Below are 24,245 nucleotides of genomic sequence, written 5' to 3' on the forward strand. Positions count from 1 at the left end.
GTACCTTTCCTTGACCATCATTAGGGTCAAGATCTTCTCATTTATGTTTAATAAGTTTATGTTTCACAAAGTTCTTTAAGCTGGGTGGTGTGGTCTCTGAGTCTTCAAGAGATCGGAAGATGACAATTAGAAGGTTGGGATGAAGTTAGTGGGAAGGAAAAGACTGTTTGTGACCAGGCATAGAAATCCAGAGAAAACTGCCACTCACAAGCACTTGGAAGGATACAGCATCTGTCACCATGCTCAGTTGTTTAGGTCCGTGACCGCACAGGGTTTCCTGCACAGATCCATACCCATTCGGGGGAAGGGTTACCTCTTAATCACACAAAGGCACCATCCACTTACCAGGTTCAGGTTTTCAGGGCTGTGTGCACACACAGGGACAGTCTTGCCCTCATCTATCATCCCAGAGGGTGTGCCTTGTTCTAATTTGCAGAAAAGAAACAGGGGAAGGACAGCTCTGCTCTAGATGATAGTGTTAAAAACACTGACCTTAAATTATCAAGGAAATGCTAAATTATCTTAGCTTTTCAGTAAATATGCATGGCTTATTTATTTTAGTATATGAAGGATAAATTTGGGCTATCCAGAGGTTAAGTTAGGTGAAACATCATAGGCACCAGATTAAGTGGTTTTATTGGCTCTGAGTAATTCAGTTTTTATTGGCTCTGAGTATTTTGTATCTCATATTTGATAAATAAGGGATTCTGCTTGGTTGAAAGAATACTAGGGACAAGGAATAACTAATCCTTTTAGGTCATACATAGTTAGGGAAGAACCCAGCTTTACAAGTAAGTATAATAGACAACACAGAAATGGATCTGCCCGCCAGGCGCTGTGGCACATGTCTATAATCCCAGCGGCTTGGGAAGATGAGGCAGGAGGGTCACAAGTTCAAAGCCAGCCTCAGAAATGGTGAGGCTCTAAGCAACTCAGTGAGACCCTGTCTCTAAATAAAATACAAAATTGGGCTGGGAATATGTCTCAGTGGTGGTCGAGGGCCCCTGAGTGCAATCCCAGTACCCACCTGCCCACCCCCCAAAAGCGTGGATCTGTGCAGAAGAAGGTAACATGTATCCTTTAGAACCTGACTGGGATCCTTAGTGATCCTGCATTACTAAATAACCTGGTTTCCACATTTAAAAGTCATCAAAATGACAATTCCCTAAATGACCTGTCAGGCCAAGAAAAGGATCTTGGTAATACTTTGCCTTTGCTTAATATTGTTGGGGTGTAGCAAATGATACCTCCAAAAACCTGAAAAGGTCTTAAAAACAGGCTCAGGTCTGTAATCCCAGAAGGCTGAGGCAGTAGAATCCAAGTTCAAAGCCAGCTTCAGCAATTTATCAGGGCCTTAAGCAACTTAAAGTGACCCTATTTCAAAATAAAAAAATAAAAAGGTGTGGGGATATGGCTTAGTGTTTAAGCACTCCTGGGTTCAATCCCAGGAACCAAAAGGAAAAAAAAAAAAAAAGCAGGAGAGCTTGCTTTGGAATTTCTGTACATGCATTAACAACTGCCTTCCATCTAAATCTGTCTCTGGAGAGAAGCCTGAGGAATGTAACCACACCTGGACAGAATTCCTTTATAAGACAGCATCTGGGGGCTGGGGTTGTAGCTCAGTGATAGAGCTCTTTGCTTGGCATGTGTGAGGCACTGGGTTCAATCCTCAGCACCACAAAAGAATAAATAAATAAAATAAAGGTATGGTGTCCATCTACAGCTAAATAAATAAATAAAATAAAAAAGAAAGAAAAAGAAAAAAGACTGTCTGTCCCTGGGCATATTCAAATTTTGAAGATTGTTTCTGGAACCATTCATTCTCTTAGCAAATTTAGACCCTTCAAAATTGTCTACATTTCTCATTCTCTCCCTATCCTATAGACAAAGGGGGCACATAAGCTTCTGAAATATTTTGGGCTAGTGGTTAATGACACTATGTCATGGCCTATGTGCAAGAAATAAATTTGTATTTTTTCTCCAATTTTTCTTTGTTTATTCCAGTAAAACTTGAGAAGGCAGAAGGGAAATTTCTCTTTGCCTGTAAAACATATTTCTCCAGGAACCCAGTGCTGAAGCATTTATGATTTACAGAAACCATAGGGAAAGATCATTGCAAAAACTCATACAGCCCAAAGTTCTACAAATAAAACAGTTTAGTAAAAGCAAAATAATAATAATAATAATAATAATTTTAAAAAATTAAAAAATTACACCTACCTTCTGTGTCTGAAAGAGAAGGCTTGAGTTTGGGATTTTGAAAAGCTGTGGATTAGGTTGTACACTTCTCACCCAGCAACCTGAGAAGCTTTGGACAATTCAGATACAATTTCTCTGTCCTTCCTTTCTCCCTCTCCTTTCTCCTTTCTCACTGTCTTTCTCTCCTTCTTTTTCTTCTTCTTTTTTTAAAAAATTTTTATTTTCTGTCAAATTATCTGAATTCTACCTTAATCTACAAGTAGTAATTAGGATTTCCAGACATGGCAACTCATTGCTATTTTCCCCCTTTAATTTGCCTAGAAAAGGGTAGAGAGGATACCTTCACTATTGTCAGTGAGAAATGCTTTGTTGCCCTGAAAAATGCTCTTAAACTGGTCCTCTCAGAAAACAAACAATGACTTCACAGAGGAGCTTGTTCCCACCTACTTGGAACACTGTACCTTTTACCTACCAGCTTGATTAGCTGAGGGAAATCTCATTTCCATAACCACATGCCCTTTGTGTTTCAGGATGGCCCCATTCCAAGGATGCAGTTTCCATGTGAAAGAAGGACAGAGGCCCACCAGACGTTGGATATCATTTGTCCAGATTGTCCACAAATTTCTGGTTGTTTTAATCTCTTACCACCTTGCAGAACGATGTAAATTTGCAAATGTTTGTACCCTCTTCAACAATTTAATGACCAAATATTAAATTAATTTAACTACTAATTAAAATTTAATTTAATTTTCAACCACACAGGTGCCTACTTTCTTATGGTTGGTTCTCAGAACTGGAATGCACCCAAGAGAAGGGAAAAAAAAAAAGGCCCCCTGAGCCCATCACCATCTCCCCGGCAATTGGCCCAAAACATTGTGCAGTCTCAGTAACTTGTCTTTCTTCCACAGAACAATCAATGTCAGATCCCAGCTGGGGTAAACCCAAGCCAGCACAGCTCTGTCCTTTAGATATGTAAAAATATGTAAAAAGAATGACCACTGTTCTCGCAGAGTCATTTCAAAATGGCATTTTTTCTATTATGCAGTTTTTAATAGTGAAAGTTTTTCTTGACAGTAAGATGCAAAAACCACTCAGCTGCTCAGTGAGGCAGAGTTAAAATATTCTGTAAAGGCAGCCTCTACAGAACAGGCAGAACCCCGTGGCTACCAATTTGTGAACACAAAACTATAGGGACAAGACAGGTGTACTGACACAGAGTCACTGCCCAGAAAAGCATTTTATTATAGTTTACTTTAAAAATAAACACTTTATGGCAAACTGTTTTAATGGTAAGTGACTACGGGGAATAAAAATTGTGTAGCAGAATCAAACACCAGGCCCTCCCTGGGGTTGCACTAGCTTTCTCTCAAAGCTGTGGGCACATCATTTCTTTTTCCACTTATATATTATAGGGGTGGGGGTGGGGTGTCCTTGGTTCTGTAGCTATAGTTCTGAAATTTGTTAATCAAATGAATTCCTGTCCTAGTATCCAGTGAGCCTGATAGCTTGGCTTCTGGGGATGGATTTTGCCCCGGCCAGTCAGTAATGTCTCCCTTGGTGGTATTTTTTCCTGTTTGAAAACTCTGCACTGAAAATTTAGTTTCTTTTATTTTAATCCTGTAAAAAAAAAGGATTGCTGTGTCCAAGAGGAAGAAACATATCTGATGACTTTTGGGAACACTGGGCTGCTCTCATTAACTTTCCCTGTTCATTTAAAACACTACAAGCAGAAAAGCCCAAGTTGCCATTTATAAAAGGCCACATTGGGACTCCTACTGCCATGGGAACATACCTGTGGGAGTGAGTGTGGGCATGTGGTGTACTAGTGGGTCTGTGTAAATTTATGGATTTGTGTGAATTCGTATTTATCTGTTATGTGTGTGTATAAGAATTTTGGGGTGGATGTGTTGCACATGTGTTTGTATGTGAATGTGTGTATGCGTATTCATTGTATATGTGTTTATGATTGCTTGTGTGAGTCTGTGTATAACAAGGTGTTTGTATTGTTTGTGAATAGGTTTATATGTCTGTGTTGTTTATGTTAATGTGTATGACTGCAAATGTGTATGAGTATATGTTGTGTGTGAGTTTGTGTTTGAGCCAGCATCTCAATGCGAGCATGTGTGTTGTTACCTGCATAACAGTGTGTATTTGTACTTTTGTAAAAAGAAGTGCATATTGTGGATGACATTTTCTATATGTGTATTTGTGTTTATTCTTGTTTGTATTAGTGTGACCATTGTGTAAATGTGTATTTGTGCAAATGTATGCTGTGAGTGTGCGTATGTATGTGTCTGTGCATGAATGTTCATTTGTATGTGTGTATTTGTGTGTATGTGCGCATTGCGTTTGTGTGAATGTATTGATCTAAGTGTGCATTTTGTGAGTATGCATTTGTCTATGTGTATGTAAGTGTATTTTTTTGTGTGATTGTGCGCTCACGCCTTGTGCCTGTGAGCGGGTGTGCGGTGCCTCCTGGCTCCTCAACCTTGCAGCTTTCTGCCCCATCCGGGCGGCGCTGGGGCAGAGGCCTGGGCCAGGGCAGGAAAGGGAAAAGCCCACACTGGGGTGAGCGCGCTGTGCCACCGCCGCCGCCACGCCACTGCGCCGACTTTGCCCTTTAAATCGGTCTCCAAGCCGATTACAGCTGATCTCCCACGTGACGTTTTACCTTCTGTCTCCTGGAGCGCGTTGCCCGAGGACAGTCCTTCTCTGCTGCCTCGCATCGCACCGCCCAGCCCGCCGCGGGGGCTCGGCTCCCGCAACTTTGGGCGAAGCGGCGGCGGGTTCCGGCGCCCTCGGGGACCGCTCTCCACCCAGGCGTCCCAGGCTCGGCGACTTTCGTCTCGAGGGTAGGGCGGCGATCTAGGCGGAGAACGTGTTCCGGACCCTGCTCTGCGCCTCTCAGACCCGCGCGCGGCCGCTCCCCGGGGACGGGCAGTGTGCCCTGCGCGCTGTGTCGGGAAAGGGGGCGCCCTACGCCAGCCAGCACCAGAGCGGGCGTGCCCTCGGGGGAGACTGCCGAGAGATGGCCCTGAGGCTGGGGTGAAGCGGGAGGCCACCCAAACCTCCCTAGCCTTCTCAACATGCAGAAGAGCGTGCGCTACAACGAGGGGCACGCCCTGTACCTGGCCTTCCTTGCGCGCAAGGAGGGCACCAAGCGCGGCTTCCTGAGCAAGAAGGCGGCGGAGGCGAGTCGCTGGCACGAGAAGTGGTTTGCTCTTTACCAAAATGTGCTCTTCTACTTCGAGGGCGAGCAGAGCGGCCGCCCGGCGGGCATGTACCTCCTGGAGGGCTGTAGCTGCGAACGGACACCCGCGCCACCCAGGGCCGGCGCCGGACCTGGAGGGGCCCGGGACACTCTGGACAAGCAGGTACTACACACCTTCCCTTCTCAGTCTCCCAGTCTGGAACATCAGTACACCCAAGCTGTTCTAACCCTAGGATAGCGTGTATTTGTGTGTGGCTTGGGAGTGAGGAGGGGGGTTTAACTGAGCTCAGGGATGGTGTTCCAAGATCCCCCTGCAGAGTCTGTGGCAGGACATCTCCTAGCGTCTCCCTACCTGCATACAGGGATTCTCCCATCTTCATCTCTCCCACCCCACCACTAAGTGATCAGTTGGAACAGGGACCCGGCTTTTTCCCAATCCTGATGAAGGTCGGGTCCTTTCAGTTTCTCTGCTAACCATCCGGTGGTGCTTTTCTAGAACTTGTTCAGAAGGATTTTGTGTGGTGATGTGTTTTGACACCTGTTGGATTTAGATTGGCAAGACCCAACTAACTTATTTGGGAAAGTTTGGTTTCTCCCTTACCCGCGGGCGCGTGTAGATTTCTTTACCTGCGGAAGATTGACCGCTGGCTGTGCTGGGAACTAACGGTGTTCCCAAAACCAAGAGACACTCCTGTCCGTCATTTTCAGTCAGTCCTTGTGGTTTAGATCAGTTTACTTTGCTAAACATTTGACCTGATGGGGTCAGTTATGAAGGTAAATGTGTATCCATCCATTCTTCTTAGGGTTAATATTTGGTCGGCCACATTCTTGCTGTGTTTCAAAATGTGGACATTTTAAAAAGGACGCTTCTGTACTTTTTAATGAATGCTTTGAAATTGAGTGCGAGCTTTAAATTCTGGGTCACAATTTTGTAAGTTTTCTGGTGTGCGCAGAGGGTGGGGAGGAGGGACCTTCTAGATTTAGTAACCCCTGTCCCCCATTTCTGCAAATACAAAATATTTCTTTTCAATCACTGTTTGGTTATTAAAATAAAAGCAGACTAATTTTGTGCTCCCAAATGTTCTCACTTTGCTTCTAGATCCAAACCTTGTGGGTAGGGGTGCGGGGAGACTGATTGTCTTAGCTGTTGAATAAAAATATTTCGTAGCTGAATTTTCCATGCAAGTCAGACCAAACTGTATCTGCTGCAGACTACAGAGGCTGTGGGAGGCGCTAGCCAGGAAATAATGCAGAAGATACTTACCTAACCTCTTGGGGCTCATAAAACAATGTGTAAAATGAAAAGGAGTTAAAACTAGATCATTCAGAAGTTTCATTTTTTTTCCACTTTGGTGTCACTGTAAATCATTAATGAACTTAACTGATTACACTTGTTATAACACTTACAAATCCGAAATTTTAAAAATATGCCCTTTGGTGGTTGAGGGCATGTTCAGAGTCATTTGAAAAACTGATTTCCAACTTGGTAGGTATAAGCACTGGAAATATAAACATAAATTTCAAGTTGTGCATTTTAGAATTTAAATTAGAAGAGTTTTTGAGGAAACAGATTTTTTCTATTGATGAGATTCTTTTTTTTTAAATCCTGTATACCAATGCCCCACAGAAACCAAAACAAATAGGTTTTTAAGTTATTGTGTCTAAAATAAAAGAAGGTACTTTAATTTCTCTTTTTCTTTTTAGCTCTGGGTGGGGAGCTGTTACTTGTTACAACCTATATAGCTCTCTGACCTGTTATCATTATATGTAAACCGGTATTTTTCTACTTGGAAAATACTGGATTCTTATCTTCAGGACAGTTTTTCTTTAAGTCAGACTTTAATAAAGAAATGGAATTCTCAAATAGTTTGACTTTCATGTGGAAGTTCTAAAGAGGTCTTATGAGAAGCTTTTTTCTCTTTTTACAACCATGTGAGTTATGACCATTTCTCAGTCATTTTATGCATCTTTAATATGAAAGGTCCTATGTAAGAAATTAAAAGCTTTCATATTTGAATCTAAAACTAAGATGTAGAGAAGCCACCATTCCAGAATAGATTCGAAGTAGGATTGGGAAGTCTCTTAAATTTTGTCTTATGTTAGACATGCTTTGGTGACTTGGGTTAGCCCAGCAGACTAATGCTTAATCTCTATGTCATAATAAGGCTGTCTGTCTGAGCGTGTTTGAAGAATTAATAAGACAATGTTGTGGAAATAAGAAAGAAGGAGAAACGCTATATTAAATCTACGGTTTACGCCATTGGTTCCCTTTGGGTTAATTGTGTTTCTGTTATGATTGAATCCTCTCAAACTCTGAGGAGTCATGGACCTGAGTGACTGGTGAGCTTGAGGGAGGATGTGATCTCAAGGTCATCTTCTCCACATATGTTTCTAGAGCTTTCTGTGTAACTCTATCCTCAACCCTATAACCCTAGTTGAAGGTAAGAACTTGAAATAAGATTTCAAGAGACAGTAGTTTTCCTCTACCATGTTGCCTAGTGACTCTTTTAGACAAATCTCTTAATGTTTTCTCCGTCCCCACCCTGTGAAATCTCTATGTCGTAATATGTGAAAATTAAGCATTTGGAAATAACATGATTTTTAAATTGCCTTCCAATATTGGCAGTTTCTGTTTCCAAGGTTCAAATGGATGGCATGAGCTTTTTGCCTGTGGGGGATGTGAAAGGCAGTTTCACAGATTTAAAGATTATGGGAATCTGTAATAAAAAGTGCATCTGAGAAGCTGAGGACAAGCAGGTGACTGAAACGGACATTCTGAAAAATCAGGTCAGCAGATATGCAGACCTAGAATAACATCATTGACAGAGATTTTTTTTTTTTTTGTAGTACTGCAAGACTGAACCTGAGTACTCTACCACCGAACTACTTCTGCAGCCCCTTTTATGTTTTATTTTGAGATAGGGTCTCTCTGTGTTGCCCAGGCTAGCCTCAAACTTTCAATCTTTTTGCCTCTGCCTCCTTAGTAGCTGGGATTACAGATGTATGCCAGCTGAGAGACATTCTTATCTTTTCCAATGGATGAAGACATATAGTGTCTTCAACAGTTACAATGATTGATGTAATTCGTGGTATACATTGTCTCTAAACATTCTTAAGAGTTTAAATTCTACTTCTAATTTTAAAATTATAATTAATTGTGTTTTTATGGTAATTACACGAAAACACTCATTATTTTGCTTTATTTAAATAATGATTCAAAGTAAATTGGTTGACCAAAGAAAAGAAAAAAATCCAAGGTTTTTTCTTTTTCTTTTTTTTAGCTGTTTGTCTAAAACTGTTACCAGTTATGTGGGAAAACAAAAACAAAACAAACAAACAAAAAATGAAAGGTATTTGTCACTTTCCAAATATACACTGCTTCATGCATTTCTTAGTGTTTCAAGATTTCCCTTGAGACTCCTTGGCAGATTGCTAGGCTCTCTTATCAGCCTTATATGGTGACTACTTTTTTTTGGCATAGTAATAGTGATATAATCGCAATGAATTTGGTTTTCTAAGTGGTTCCTTTTTGTCAAAATGATGTTTCTTTTCTCCAAATGTGTCTGGATAGCACTTCTTCTTAAGAAAGCTCCATTTAATGGGAAATGAAAAACTTCCCTCTCATTATAGGTAAGGCTGTTAAGGAGAAAGGGAACATGCATTTCTTAAGTACCTTCTGTATGTCTGACTTTGTGCTTGAAATATTATCCTCCATCACTTCATCTAATTTAAACTTCACTTTAGCTCTTGGAGATCGTTGTCATCATCATCATTTTTATTTTTACCTATGTTAATACTGAGGTTAGACCAGTTCTAGGTAGCTAATTAAAGTCCAACTCCAGATATGAAGACTAACTATGCCATAGAATGCCTTGCTAAGGAGATTGTATTTAAAACTGATTTAAAAAATTTTTTTAGTTGTAGATGGACACAATACCTTTTTAATTAAATTAATTAATTAATTAATTTATTTATTTTTATGTGGTGCTGAGGATGGAACCCAGTGCCTCACACGTGCTAGGTGAGCGCTCTACCACTGATCTTTAAGAAATGGAAAATGTGGATGAGATGGGAGTTGGGAATGTAATGTGTGAATCACTATTTTGTTCATTTATATTGCCCTTTGAAAACTATTTAAATGACTATTGTTAATTCTTGAGAAATACAACTGTAGACCAATATATGTTTATAGAAAAATTTGACTTACTTGAATTTAAAAACAATTTTTTTTAGTCATGGTAGTTATATATCACAGTGGGGTTCATTTTAACATATTCATAAATAAATATAACATAGTTTTTCCCATTTCCATCCTGGTACTATTCCCTTCCTTGCCCTCTTCCCTCCCCCTGGGATTTACTTTTAAACAAACAATTTCATTGGGAATTCCTTTACTTCAAAGATGGACCTTTGTAGATACTTGTACTTGGTGTAAAAAGTACATATTCTGTGGCTGTGGCTGTGGCTCAGTGGTAGGGAGCTTGCTTTACACATGTGAGGCACTGGGTTCTATCCTCAGTATTATATAAAAATAAATGAATAAAGATATTGAAAAATAGATATTATTTTTTTTTAAAGCACACATCCCAGTTAGTCTGGTGTGTTTAAGTAGTTGTCTTGCCTGCTAGCAAGAGATGTGTACAGCAACAAAGCCTGCTTTCTTCTTCTTCTTCTAGTGATGTTAAAGTTTCTATAGCCCAACTGCCTTGTTTAGTGTGTGTGTGGGGGTATCTCCTTAGCTCTGCAAGTGTGTACTGTAGATACTTGTCATATTTGTGATGAATTAAGCATATTGATTTAATCTCAAAAGGGGTTCACATTTATATTATTTTCCTATCACCTCATTACTATTATTTCCTATCACCTTATTTTAACTTTCCTAACTCGATTACAAGAAAAAGATTTTAATCCTTTTATTGAATTAGACAGAGTTACATGCAAACTCTTAAATATTTGCAGGGGGTATAAAGTGTGGATGGTGGATTTTCATTTTTGTTCATATTGTTTAATTCATTTTAATAAACAAATCCATGTTTTCTTTTCAACCTTTCCTTACTAACCACAAATGAAGGGAAAATGGAATAAATTTTTATGCTAAGTCATATAAGATGTTTAAAAATACAATCTGGAGAACCAAAATAATTTATTACTTATACTTTGTAATTGTTCCTCCATTAAAATTAAGCAAAGAAAAGAAATTCATTGATTAGTAAAATTTAGTTATTTTAATTTTGACTACACCAGACCTACTGTTTTCAGATTACTGTATTTATTATTGAGAATTCAACATAGGAAAATCCATCTTTGATGTGATAGATGTACTCAAAACTATTTTTCTTTGATAATTATCTTTCTATGGGTTTATTACATAATAACTATTTCAAATTTCAGAGAAAAATTGAGTGCACTATTGAGTGATGAAAAATATGTATGATAACTTTTTTATTTATTTTGGAATTGAATAATAGAGACCTTACATTGGATAATAAACCTAGAGTATTTGTGATGGTCAAATGTTTTGTTGTTAGCAAGAAAATTATTGTAGCTTATTATACATTTTTTAAGTTGAAAATTAGAAAAATCATAGTTTACTAAAACAGTTGTATTGCTATCTATGTAATACATATTATATTTTTAAATTGATTTTATCTACATTCTCCAATACTACTTAAAAATGTAGTCAATATTATAGTCAATATAATTTAAATTTTATAGAAAAGAAAATCTTATTCTTTAAGGTTATTTTTTGATAAAATAAAGCAGATTGGCAAATGGATTTGTTTGGGTCTTAAATCCTAATTTTTACAACTTTAAAGTTACTTGGTATTTTTATGCCTATTTATTTATCCTATAAGAAAGGAATGTGTGTTTGTGTGTGTGTGTATTGTTTATTAAGATTGTTACATTCAGTCATTGAATATTAAACTGTTTATGCAGTTATATATGATGGGGGTTTGCAGATTTTCTGTGTATCATTGACATTTCAAAGAGGTGAGTTACAATCTAATCTGTATAGTTGAAGGAGCTTTATTTTTCAGGACTAAGGACATGTAATTATTCTATTATATTAATTACAGAAGTATAAATTCTTCTCTGGAATCTGTTTACCTTAAATAAAGCCCTGTAAATAGCCCTGCACTGCATAAAGACCATTGAATCAACGATGGACTGCGTACCCCACAGTAACTCTTGCACACAGTGTGGGTTTGCAGTGGGCTATACCATCTAGGTTTGTATAAGCACACTGTAATGTCCACTAAATGAATTCACTGAATGATGTATTTCTCAGTAACATATGATTGTGTAGGTAACATCTTAGTAAATGAAAATAGAAATAATGTTTGTTAGGTATGGACGTAGCACTGTGTGAAATATTTGACTCTTTTGTAATATTTGGCCCTTCTAAAAACTCACCAGTCTTCCAGATTATTCATTATATTTCCATTGGTATAACATTTAAATTTTAGTTGATTGAGTTAAAATACATTAATTTGGCACCACCAAAGGATATATGTTACTATTTTGCCCAAGGAGTTGAAATATGATTGTGATATATATTTTTTTGGGGGGGGGAAGAACAGTAGCAGTTTTTGTGTTTTTTTAAAATTGTTTTTGCAGAAAATATTGGCATTGGTAGATGGAACAGAGATGCAGAAAGCACATGTTCTCATAGTTTTCCTTTTTATTGGCACTTTAAAAGCTTATGATTCAATGAAAAATAAAGGTTCAAATAATTTTCCCTGAAACTCCTCACAGTGACTGCAAAATACTCCATATATAATTTTAAAGAAAAGGCAGGAAAAAAAACCCAAATTTGAGTTGATATGTATTTATTTAACTATTAAGCTTTTTGTTATTGTTGTTGATTTTGAACTGTGAAGGAAGAAACAATAAAGAAAGTTTGGGTTGTCTAGCTGGGTGCAGTGGTGCATGCCTGTAATCCCAGTGGCTTGGGAGGCTGAGGCAGGAGGATTGCAAGTTCAAAGCCAGCCTCAGCAACTTGGCAAGGCCCTAAACAACTTAGTGAGAATCTGTCTCAAAATAAAATATAAAAAGGGTTGGGGACATGGTTCAGTGGTTAAGTGCCCCTGGGTTCAATACCCTCCCCCCCCAAAAAAAATGTTGGGGAGGTTTATATAAGAACAATTATAGCATCAGAGTACATTAAATAGAATTATAATTCTCATAAGATTTAAAAAGATACAAATAAAATGAGATAAAACAATATATGCTTAAAAATAAGACTTATTGATTATCTTGTGCTTCATTTTAAAAACGTGGTCCACTGTTTCACTTTTCCAGTACTTGTGATAGGACATTGCTGAGGCTTGTGATGATCATACAGCAGGAATGTGAGGGATTCTAGCTGCTGGTATTCAGCATTATTTTCGGGTTCCTGAGATGTCTTATTCTGTCAGTGTCTGATTTAATTTAGACAATGCCTGAATCACTTCCTGAACTGTGTTTATGAGCCCATGCCATTCTTGTGACTAATGAGAACAGTGGGGTTAGTCCTTGCAAACAGACGCCGGTTTGAGAGCTTGGAGCTTTCCTGGGGTTAGCAATGGGGGAACAGGGAGGTGATAACTTGGTCTCCCCTTATGTAACAGTGTCACTCATTACAGAAGTATCATGATGAGACAATGCTAGTGATTCACAGGAATTGGAGGCCACTCATATCCAATATGAATTTGCTTTCTTTTACCTTTAAGGATATCCATGTCCAGGTGAGGTGGAGGTTCATTCAGGAGTTAAACTGTGTAGCTTTCAGTCTTGGCTCCACTACATTCGAGAGACATGATCTTGAACAATTTCTCTTTCTAAACCTGATTCTCAGCCTGGGGGATGGGGATTATGACCACACTGACTTCACCGGGTTGTTGTGAGGGCAATAATCCAGGCCAGGCTTCTAGCATAGGGCCTGGCACAGGGCAAGCAGTGAGCACATTCGTCAACTAGCATTTCTGTTACTTACTTTCCAATACAATTCTTCTCTGATTTTCATCTTTTTTGCTTTCATTATTAAGAACACTTAGGAAGTTTTTTTCCAGCCTTCCACTTAAAAAAATTCTTTAACACATACAAAATAGAATAGTTTACAGAATGCCATCATCCAGCTTCCAAACTCTTCAGCTTTCTGTCATTTTTTATTATGTCTGTTTCCCTCCACATGCACTCCCCCTCCCCATTATCTTAAGTAAAGTCCCAGACATTGTGTTATTTCACTTGTACATTAAATTTTTTTTTTCTTTTCCTCTTTGGCGTAGTCTTGTTTGGCGATGAAGATTGCACTAGATGTAGCTCTGGAAAGAACTCTCTTGGAAAGAGTTTGTCATGTGTTTCTGTTAGAATGAGTGTTATCATAATGGCAGTCATCTTTTTGTTTCTTTGATGCTATAATAAAGGAACAAACCAAAGACAGTTGTTGTGAAGATATAAGATGGTAGAATTAACTTTCCAATAAATTCCAGTGTGTCAAATCCTAAAGAAACGAAGAAGTCAGTTGTTTAACCAGGATCACAGTGAAAGAATTTTTCGTAATTTGACCCCATTCTATGGGGCAATTAGATTATTGATGATCTCTCATTGAAAGATCTCTTTTTTAAATTGGAGTCTATTCACCAAACTCATTGAGTTGTCTTCCATTTAGAGTGAAGAATGAGTTTTGGCCACTGTTGCTGTGGATGCTGCTTCTCACTCAGTGCTTTGCACAGCTTTGCAACAGTGAGGACATTATCTATAAACCAATGTTTCATTCATTTTTCAGAGGACCAACAGCTAGACAATGTTATTTTAAGGCAATTGCCAAGGCTTCATTTATCAAGAATGGAGTTCGTTTTTCTAGTATTGGCACAGTTTTTAGGGTTAATTGGTTTCTTGTATATGATGGATTGTGTTATGCCCTTTTGATTGCAAGGGAGAAATATGAACTCAGATTGTCTTAAATAAAGGTCACATCTCAGTGTGGGGGGACAGTGAGAAATATTGTAAGGTAATCTAAGGGTGAATGGTTCTCTACCTTATTGGGACTTATCTCTTCTTTGGATGATGCTCCTGATTGATCTGGTTTTCAGTGTATTGATGTCTTGTTAATTCCCGCTGTTTCTGTCTCCTCATAGCTTCTGCTTCCCCAGATTTCAGGTTGCCATACCCGCCATGGTACTGATTTCAACATTTTGATTCCATTTTTCTTGTCTTTTTTTTTTTTTTTCCTGGATCAGCAAGTTCTTCTTCCTTCAGTGGTGAAGTCAATCACACCTGATGTGGCTCATTTTCAGGGAAGAAAATGGCCCTGCTTTTTTTTTTTAATTTCAGTTTTTACCATAGCACATCTCTATTTATTTAGTCTCATATTCTTGTGAGATAGAATCTGATTGTTCAGTTTATATGTTAAGGTCAGACAAAATCACTGGCCTGTCACGGATCTGTGAATCAACTGCAAGACAGTGGGTGCTGTGGATGAGGGAGTTTCACGGAAAGTTTGGTGGGTTTGATAGACATAAGTATTGACCCATCTAGTTCCTTCATCAAGCTAGTAATTTTATTTTCACCAACCTAATATTTGTTCCTCACGATAAACCACATTGTCTCCTTTCAGTAGCAACTTTACACTCTCACCTTATTTGCACCACAATATGATTTCTGGCCTCTGGTGATGTAATGCCTCCAGTACTGTTCAAGGGTCATATTTGTAATGATTTTTTACTTTTTAATATTTTAGAGATTATTTAAATACTGTTATTTTAAAGTAAATTAAAACAAAACTCTTTTTTTCTGAGTGTAGTATATATGCAGAAAAGTACATAAATCACAAGTGTGACACTTGATATATTTTCACAAAATCAATAAATTTTTTGTGATCAGCATCTAGACTGAGCAATGGACATGATCAGGCCTCTAGAAACTACCTCAGGGGTACCCACCATCCTTCCTTGTGACACCATTAGTTATTTTTTCCCAGTTATGAACTTCATATACTCAGGCCCACACTGCATTTTTTCTATGTCAGGCTTCTTTTCCTCAGTAAGATTCATCCATATTTTTAGATGTTGCAGTTTGTTCCTTTACATTTCTTTGTTTCTACTGAGTGAGTATACAACACTTTCTTTATCCGTTTTACTGTTGATGGACATTTGGGTTGTCTTTAATATGGAGTTATTACAAATAGTACTATGAAAATTTGTACATAAGTCATTTGGTGTACATACATGTATACTTTTTGTTGATTATGCATACTCAGAAATGAAGTTGTTCAAAGGATATATGTATTTATGGGTATGTGTGTGTGTGTGAGTGTGTGTGCATGTATATATATATATATATATATATATATATATATATTTCAATTTCAATATTATGGATGAACAATTTTTAGGGTTAATTGGTTTCTTGTATATGATGGATTGTGTTATGCCCTACATAGTTCTACAAGGTTGCTCCCACCAGCAGCATGTAAGAATGCCATTCTCTTGAACAAGACAAGGGTGTCCTGTCTCACTAGTTCTATTCAGTATAGTATAGAAGTTCTAGCCAGAAATTATGCAAGAGAAGGAAATAGAATGGATAAAAATAGGAAAGGAAGAATTCAAATTATCACTGTTTTCCGATAATATGATCCTATACTTAGAAGACTCAAAAAGCTCCACCAAAAGACTGCTAGAGCTAACAAATTCAGCAAAGCAGCAGGTTACAAAATCAGCGTGCAAAAAATCAATAGTTTTCCTATTCACCAATAATGAACCTGCAGAGAAGGAAAGCAATCCCATTAATAATAACCTCAAAAAAAAAACTGGAAATAAATCTAACCAAGGAGGTGAAAGACCTCTTAATGAAAACTGTAGAAACTTAAGAAATTAAAGAAGGCAGAAGAAGATAGACCTCCCATGTTTGGGTAGGAAGAATTATTATCATTAAAATGACCATATCACCAAATGCAATATACAGATTTAATGTAATTCCCATCTAAATACGATGGCATTCTTCACAGAATTAGAAAAAATGGTTCTGTATTTTTTCTAGATGGAACAGTTCTTTTATTAATTTACAACAAAAGGCCCAGAATAGCCAAAGCAATTCTAAACCAAAAAAGTAAAAAATAAACAAACAAATAATAAAACCCCCAAACAACAATACTTGGAGGTATCACAATTCCTGATCTCAAATTATAACAGCTATAGTAACTGGCATAAAAACAGACACATAAACCAGTGGAACAGAATAGAAGATACAGAGACAAACCTGCACAGGTACAATCATCTGATCCTTGACAAAGGTATCAAAAAGATATGTTGGAGAAAGGACAGTCTTAAAATGGTGCTAGGAAAACTGATTATCCATATGTAGAAGAATGAGACCAGATCCTTCTCTGATCCTGCAAAAAAGTCAACTCAAAATGGATCAAAGACCCAGGAATTAGACTAGAAAGTTTTAAACTCCTGAAAGAAAATGTGTCTCCTTTCAGTAGCAACTTTACTCTCTCACCTTATCTGCACCACAATATGATTACTGGCCTCCGGTCATGCACATATAGGTGCAAACAACAACTTCTTCCTCAAGAAGCAGCAGCTTAGGAAATAATACCAAGAATTAATAAATTGGATGGCATCAAATTAAAAAAGCTTCTGCACAGTGAAGGAAATAATTTAGAATGTGAAGAGAGGGAATGGGCGAAAAATCTTTGCTAGCTACTCTTCTGACACAGGATTATTATTCAAAATATATAAAGAACTTAAAAAACTTACCATTAAAAGAAATAACCCAATCAATGAATGAACAAATGAACTAAACACTTCTCACAAGAAATACAAATAACCAACAAATAAATTTTAAAAATTGTTCAAGATCTTTAGCAAAAAAAGAAACAAATCAAAATGACACTGAGATTTTTATCTTATTCCAGTTAGAATGACAGAAATCAAGAATACAAATAACAGTAGATGCTGGAGAGGGCATGGGTAAAAAGTTTTACTTTTACACTGTTGCTGGGATGGTAAATTAGTACAACCACTATAGGTATGGAGGTTCCTCAAAATTTTAGGAATGGAGCCACCATATGACCTAAGTATACCACTCCTCAGTATTTGTCCTGAAGAATTGAAGTCATCATACTATAGTGGTACATGCATATCTATATTTATAGCATCACAATCCACAATATCCAGTCTATGGAACCAGCATAAGTGTCCATCAGTGGATGAATGCATAAACAAAGTATGGTAAATATACACAATGCAGTTTTATTCATTCATAAAGAAGAATGAAATTATGTCATTTTCAGGAAAATAGATGGAACTTGAGACTGTTATACTAAGAGAAAGAAGTAGAACTCAGAAATCAAAGGTTGTGTTTTCTCTCATACGTGGCAACTGAAGAGGTTAAAGGAAAAGAAAGATGTGGAGGATGGGATTTCATGAAAAGCAAAAGGAGATCAGTAAAGAAGAAGAAAGGGACCAGGGGAGGGTGGGGTGGAGGGAAAGGGAAATACTGAGGAACAATTTTAACAGATTGTATTGTTATATCATGTGCATGTACATATATGTGATGACAAATTAGATTCTACTATTATGTATCCAGTAAAAAAAATATGGAAAAGGGTCTGGGGATGTAGCTCAGTGGCCTAGCACACTCAAGGCCTTTGGTGCAATGCCCAGCACCTCAAAAAAAAAAAAAAATCCTCTACATTCTCTCAACTCTTGGTATTACTTGTTTACTGTTTGGCTATTCTCTGTTTTAAAGTGCTTATTTGATCTTTATCCACTTTTTATTGAATTGATTTGTAGGAGTTATAAGTGTTAAGGTAATGAATTATTAATTTTGTACATCAGAAATGGTTGAATATTAGAATTTTACACACACACATACATACACACAAACACACTCATACATGCATACATATAAAATGAAGATATGAGTCCTTTGTCAATGATGTGTGTTAAAGATATTTTCTCCTAGCATCTTTCCTTTCTACCATCTCAGTGGTTGTCTTTGTTGTTGTTGTGTCTGTTTTGCGGGTCGGGGATTGAACCCAGAGCCTCACTTATGCCAGACAAGTGCTCTACCTCTGAGACACACCCTTCATGGTGTCTTTTGATGAACAGAAGTTATGAACTGTATAGTACAAGTTGTGTATCTTTTTCTTTGTGGCATTTGTCTGCGCATGAAGTGAATGGGGATGAGGACAATGTCAGGAGCTGCCTTGCGTGGAAGATGCAGGAGTGGGGCCCTCCCCTGCTGCTCTGATATATCCATGTGTTCAAAGCCATCAGATAGGTCCCAGAAGACCCATGTAAATAGCATGTGAATCTTACAGCAGTTTAGATTGCCACACCAGGGTGGATGTTTTCCTTATGGAGGAAGGCTCTCAGGGCAATTGAAAAAACAAAAAAATTATAATGTTCTTCTACCTCCATCCTTTTGGTGTTCCTTCCCCAGAGCCTGGGTTGTTACTTTTTCCTCATCTCCACAAAAATCCGGGCATTTTGTGGAGGTGGAGAAATGTGGGTATCTAGCTCCAACTTTACCTTCTTCTCTACTTACACCTAAACCTTTCATCTGGAAGGGTCCAGCACCAGAGAAACAAGGAAACTTCATACAAGTTAACCAGAGTTAAATGTGAACCCCTGAGGCCTCTTTCAGCTATGCTGCCCCCTGGAGGGTGTGCCCACCAGGCTGGCCTGGGCGTGCTGGGAGGGAAAGAAGGTGGTTGGTATCCAGCATTGTTGGAGGCAGAATCCTCAGTTTTCAAAATAGATCTTTGCAATACTCCGTAATCACCCTATAATCATTCTTCCCACCCCTTTATCTTGATCATTATTCAAAAGTGGCCAAGAGGAGGATATCTTCTCAACGGAATTCAATGATTAAAATGCCTTACTAAAATATGTAGAAACAGATGAAGGAGAAAAAGTAGGGCAATCAGTCTATTGTTAGTTTCAAGGACCACAATGGTATGGCTGGACACAGATGACCAGTCACCTGATAAAGTATCAACAGTAGTGAGACAACCCTGAGAACCAATCTCAGGAGCAGGAGGGTACTGCTGCTAGCAATATGACCTCTCCTCTTGTAAGACAAATGATCAGCTTTTGGTAGGAGCCCTCAGTCTGTCACATAGTGGTGGCCTCTGCATTAGAAGGAGAGCCATAATGATCAGCAGCTTGATTTCACTTGATCCCATCAAAGAATTGGTCCTTACTGGGAACATCTACATATGCATTCAGTTAGCAGCCATGATTTGTTTCCAGGGTTGTTTTGCCTTGGAAGGGTCTCTTTAATCTGCCAGGCTGCAGTTTTCCACATGGCAGACCAAACAGCCATGCCAATTGTCAACTACCCCAAAGTCTGAGTTTTGTCCTCTGAATGGAACAACAGCATCTGCTTTTGCTTCTGCATGGCCAGCACGGAGGCTGAATAGCTATAGCACCCCAGGCAGCATCTCTGGTCTCAGCTTAGCCTAACCATCAGGCCCAGGCATTTAGGGAATCAATCTCCAGGAGTCAAATGGCTTTGCTTCCAGTACCAGAGTAGGGAATCCACTCAGAGGGACTCTTGCTACTCTTTTTTTTTTTTTTGCAGGGTGAGGGGCTGTTCCTACTAAGTTGCTAGGCTGGCCTCAAACGTGCAATTTTCCTGCCTCAGTAGCTGGGATTATTGGCATATGCCACCATGCCCAGCTTGTTTTTTAAAATGTAAAGGTGAAATGCTGCTGGGGCCAACCCAGCTATATCCTTGAATATTTGTCATTTTCTTTTGACAAGCAAAGTTTGGCTCTCCAACATTTGTAGATCTTTGTAGGAATTTTAGGACAGAGAGTCACAAAGTTTCATCATCAGTTTCAACAAAGGCTTAGCAGCAGACCTATAGTTGCTTGTATGCCCTGTAATTTTGATTGAATGCTGGACATTGTGTATGAACAGTAGAAGTCCTTTGAGGCCCTGGATGATTTTATTTTCCTCCAGAGGAGGTTTACTTGTGCATTCTTGCAGGCATTAGTGTGGGGGTTTGTTATATTAATCAATTCTGAGATGAGCTGTCAGCTGGGTGTTGGGCTTTGTGAGAGCTTTGTCAGCGGCCGGTTTGCTCCAGTTTCTAAAGTCAAGTCTTTCCAGTGTCCTATCTGGAAATCTAAGATGTTTACACAATTCTTTCTCCTTCCTTTCCTCAGCCCCGAAAGAGTGCCAAACATGCAGCGCTGGTTCCCAGCATTTTAGCTACGCTCTCTGCTTGGCTTTTAGCCTCTTGGCTTTGTAAACCTATAAGTTGGCAAATGCCTTGAGAGGAAGAACTTCCCAGATTGTCGACTCAGTAGTTTATCTCCTTTCTCTCAGGTGGCTATTTCTCATGGCTTGGCTGTTAGCCCAGTGAAACTTTCAGATACTTTTTTTTTTGTGAGTTGTTTCCAGCTTTTGAAATTGTTCTCTGTGTGTGTTGGGGGTCGGGGAGTGGTGGTTTCTGTAACAAGCTATTTGGCCATTTACTACTTAGCAATGAATTTTTTTTACATTTTTTTTTAGTTGTAGAGAGACACATAATGTCTTTGTTTTTTTAATTAATTTATTTCTTATGTGGTGCTAAGGATCAAACCCAGTGCCTTATACATGCTAAGCAAACGCTCTGCCACTGAGCTACAGCCCCAGCCCAGCAATGAGTTTTAATATTGAGTCTAACAATGTGTGAAACTCCTTGCAGAGCAGTGAAGAAATGATCTTTTTATTACCCTGGAAACTTGTATGTTAATTACATTTAGTTCAATAGTCAAAAATTACTAAGAAGTGATAAATCACTAATCCTTATTTTACCAATTTAATTTCGGAACATCTTTGATACTAGATATTTGAACCAAATAAAACAAATATAATTTTGTAGTTATAATATTATTTTTATAGATGTTTACCTTCATGTTACTCACAGGTGGTGAGGTGTCTAGGTATACACACACACACAAACACATACACGTATACACCACCCCCCATATATATATTTATATCTTTTCTGTGATGCTGTGTGGGGATCCAATCCAGGGCCTCACCCATGCTAGGTAAGTGCTCTACTACTGAGCTACACCTCTAGTCTAGCAAGGTGTCTATTTTGATGGTACCAAGGCACCGTTCCCATTCATTCTTCACACGGTGAGTTTAAATTTTGCTTTTAAATAGATTGCTCAGATCTGATGGCTGGCTGGCTAGGTATATCTATCTGGCATCTATTTTAGTTGGTGAACATTTATTTTAAAGCCATTATCTTTCTGCAGGTATAAGTCAGCTCTTCTTAGAAAGTAAAATAAAATTAAACGATTTCATTTAGGACACTAGCTTTTAGCTTTTTGTGAACATTGTTTTATATTATACTATTGTAGAAGTCATCGTTAATTTAATGCTAAGCGCTTTACAAACATTATCTCACTTAATCTTCACAACCTTGAAATGACGCTGACTTGATTATTTTGCAGAAAGACACTGAGCTTGGAGTGGCTTAGTAATTCACCCAGATCAAACCTTTACTAAATGGGAAACCTGGTTAATAGAACCAGATTTAGTCAGTTAGTATTTGTTAAGCTTGAGCCTTAGCTAGGGGCTGGAAATATATGACCTGAGGAAAGAAAGCCTTAGAGCTAGTTTAAAAACCTCTATGATTCCTGTGTTCTGGGCCCCATGTTAAGGCCCTGAGAGCTAGGGCATGGCAGGGAGTGGGGTGCTAGTGAATAGTCAGTGTGGAAGAACCCTCTCTCTTCCTCCCTTCCTTTATTTCAGGGCTGGGGATTGAACTCAGGGTCTTGTGAACATTAGGCAACTGTTGTACCAATGATCTACACCCCAGCCTGAATCCAATGCCTTTCAATGGTGCCTCTTGATTTGCAGCTCAGGTTTCTTTCTTGTTGTTTGTCCAGCACCATCGGCACTGAAGATATGGAAGACGCAACCTTCTGCTATTTTGGTTTGGATATTGAGGTGTCCCCCAAAAGCTCTTGTGTGAAACAATGCAAGAAGGTTTGGAGGAGACGTGACTGGGTTATAGCCTTAACTTAATTGGTGAATCAATTCCTGATGGGATTAACTGAGTGGTAACTGGAGGCAGGTGAGGTGTTGCTAGAGAAAGTGGTTCATTGCATGTGGGGCTATGGAGTATATATTTTGTATCTGGAGAGTGGAGTCTCTCTGCTTCCTGATCACTGTGTAAGCTGTTTCCCTCTGCCACACTCTTCCGCTATGATATCCTATATCACCTAGATTCCACCCCTACCCCCAATAGAGCCTGCTCTCTATGGACTGAGATCTCTGAAATGATGAGCCCCTAAATAAATGTTTCCTCCTCTATAGTTGTTCTGGATGGGCCTTTCAGTCACAGCAGCAAAAAAGCTGAGTAAAACATCTGCCATCTCAGACTTTGCCTATGCCATAGAGCTCTTGACGCTGAACAGAAATTTTCTTACATTTTAATGCCAGTTTATGTCCTCATTGCTTTGATTGATGGTACCACTTTTTGGCCACTAGGGCTAACTAGATTTCGGTCCCAGAGCACTGAAGGCTGCTGCCTGGAATGTTGGGGAAAGAAGGATCATGCTTGCAACCTGTGCCTTTAGCGTGCATGTACTTATGTGATATTGGGCCTTCCTCTGTGCACAGTCTTGCTGTTTTGGACCATAGTATCCTCTTGTATTGGTTTGGTTGGCAAGTTTTACCTTCTGTTTGAACTCATACATTAAAATGGTTGAACAGTAACATCCTGTTGTTGTAGATCCCCAGGGAACAATTTCTTCCTAGAATTATTATTATTGAAGTCCAGTTTCAGTATGGCAGTTGGGCTGAGACCATCCTCCTTCCTGATCCCCTGTCTTGTCCTTTGTTTTAACGATACTGAAGACACACTGCAAATACCCAGGATATCGAGGCCAAGTTCCCAAGTTCCATTCTAGATCCACCTTTAATAAGCTGTGGATCCATAAGCTTAGTCAACCTACCAAATAGGGATAATATTTCTATCTCTCAAAGAAAGTGAAAATATTAAACTAATTGAGGTAATTTATGTGAAAAGTGTTCTTTTGTAAGCTATAAAACCTACAAAAATGTTATTTTTAAATCCTTAAAATTGCATTTTTTCTTCATTTAAATGAAAACAATTTAAACAGCAAACTAGTTGAAAATTTTGTTACTGGGCATGGGTATTCTCTCATTTTATGATCCACTTGGAGAAGAAGATAGCTTATTTATCAATTTTGTTGGCATATTTTTGAATCTGTGGTTTGTAATTTTTATGGAGAATATTTAGTGGATTGTAAATTCCTTAATAAAAAGTTGAAAGATTACTTTTACTAATCATAGGTAAATATCAGTGGGTACAGGATACATCAGTGAAGGGGTTTTTTCTTTGTTTTCTTTTTCTTTGTAAATACTTGCTGTTTTTTAGACCCTTAGTTAATAAATATGTTAAAATGTATTAGAGTCAGAATTCTAGCTAATTTTTTTTTTTCAGGAAAAAATGTGGCTAAATTAACGTTTGTGCTTTAAAAGTGCAATTTGTGCCAGTTAGAGTGGCACACGCCTATAACTTAGGAGGCTGGGGTAGGACGATTGCAGGATTGAGGCCAGCCTCAGCAACTTAACAAGAGCCTGTCTCAGAATAAAAGACAAAAAGGGCTGGGCTCAATCACCAGTACAAATAAACAAACAAATAAATAAATAGGTGTGGGGCAGGAGATTTAACTTTACAGAGAATGTCTAAAGTGTATACTAAAAGGAAAATTAGGGAAGTCCTTGGCTTGCACATGTTTTTCTTTTTTGGTATAGAGTGTTCTCTTTAAAGAATCTTGAAAAGCAGTTTTTCATCTGTAAAAGCAGGG

The 24,245-nt window shown here is 38.4% G+C and overlaps 1 protein-coding gene across 1 annotated transcript in view; it reads left to right on the top strand.

The window, feature by feature from the left end:
- The first annotated feature begins 4,892 nt into the window (after positions 1-4,892).
- Positions 4,893-24,245, top strand: part of Rasgrf2 (Ras protein specific guanine nucleotide releasing factor 2) — a 231,658-nt gene continuing 212,305 nt past the window's right edge. The window contains exon 1 of the mRNA XM_026394561.2: positions 4,893-5,573. Within this exon, the coding sequence (XP_026250346.1) occupies positions 5,286-5,573 (288 nt within the window). The 5' untranslated portion in view covers positions 4,893-5,285. The remainder of the gene's footprint in view (positions 5,574-24,245) is intronic.

Source organism: Urocitellus parryii, chromosome 1 (assembly GCF_045843805.1).
Source record: "Urocitellus parryii isolate mUroPar1 chromosome 1, mUroPar1.hap1, whole genome shotgun sequence".
Taxonomy (NCBI): Eukaryota; Metazoa; Chordata; class Mammalia; order Rodentia; family Sciuridae; genus Urocitellus; species Urocitellus parryii.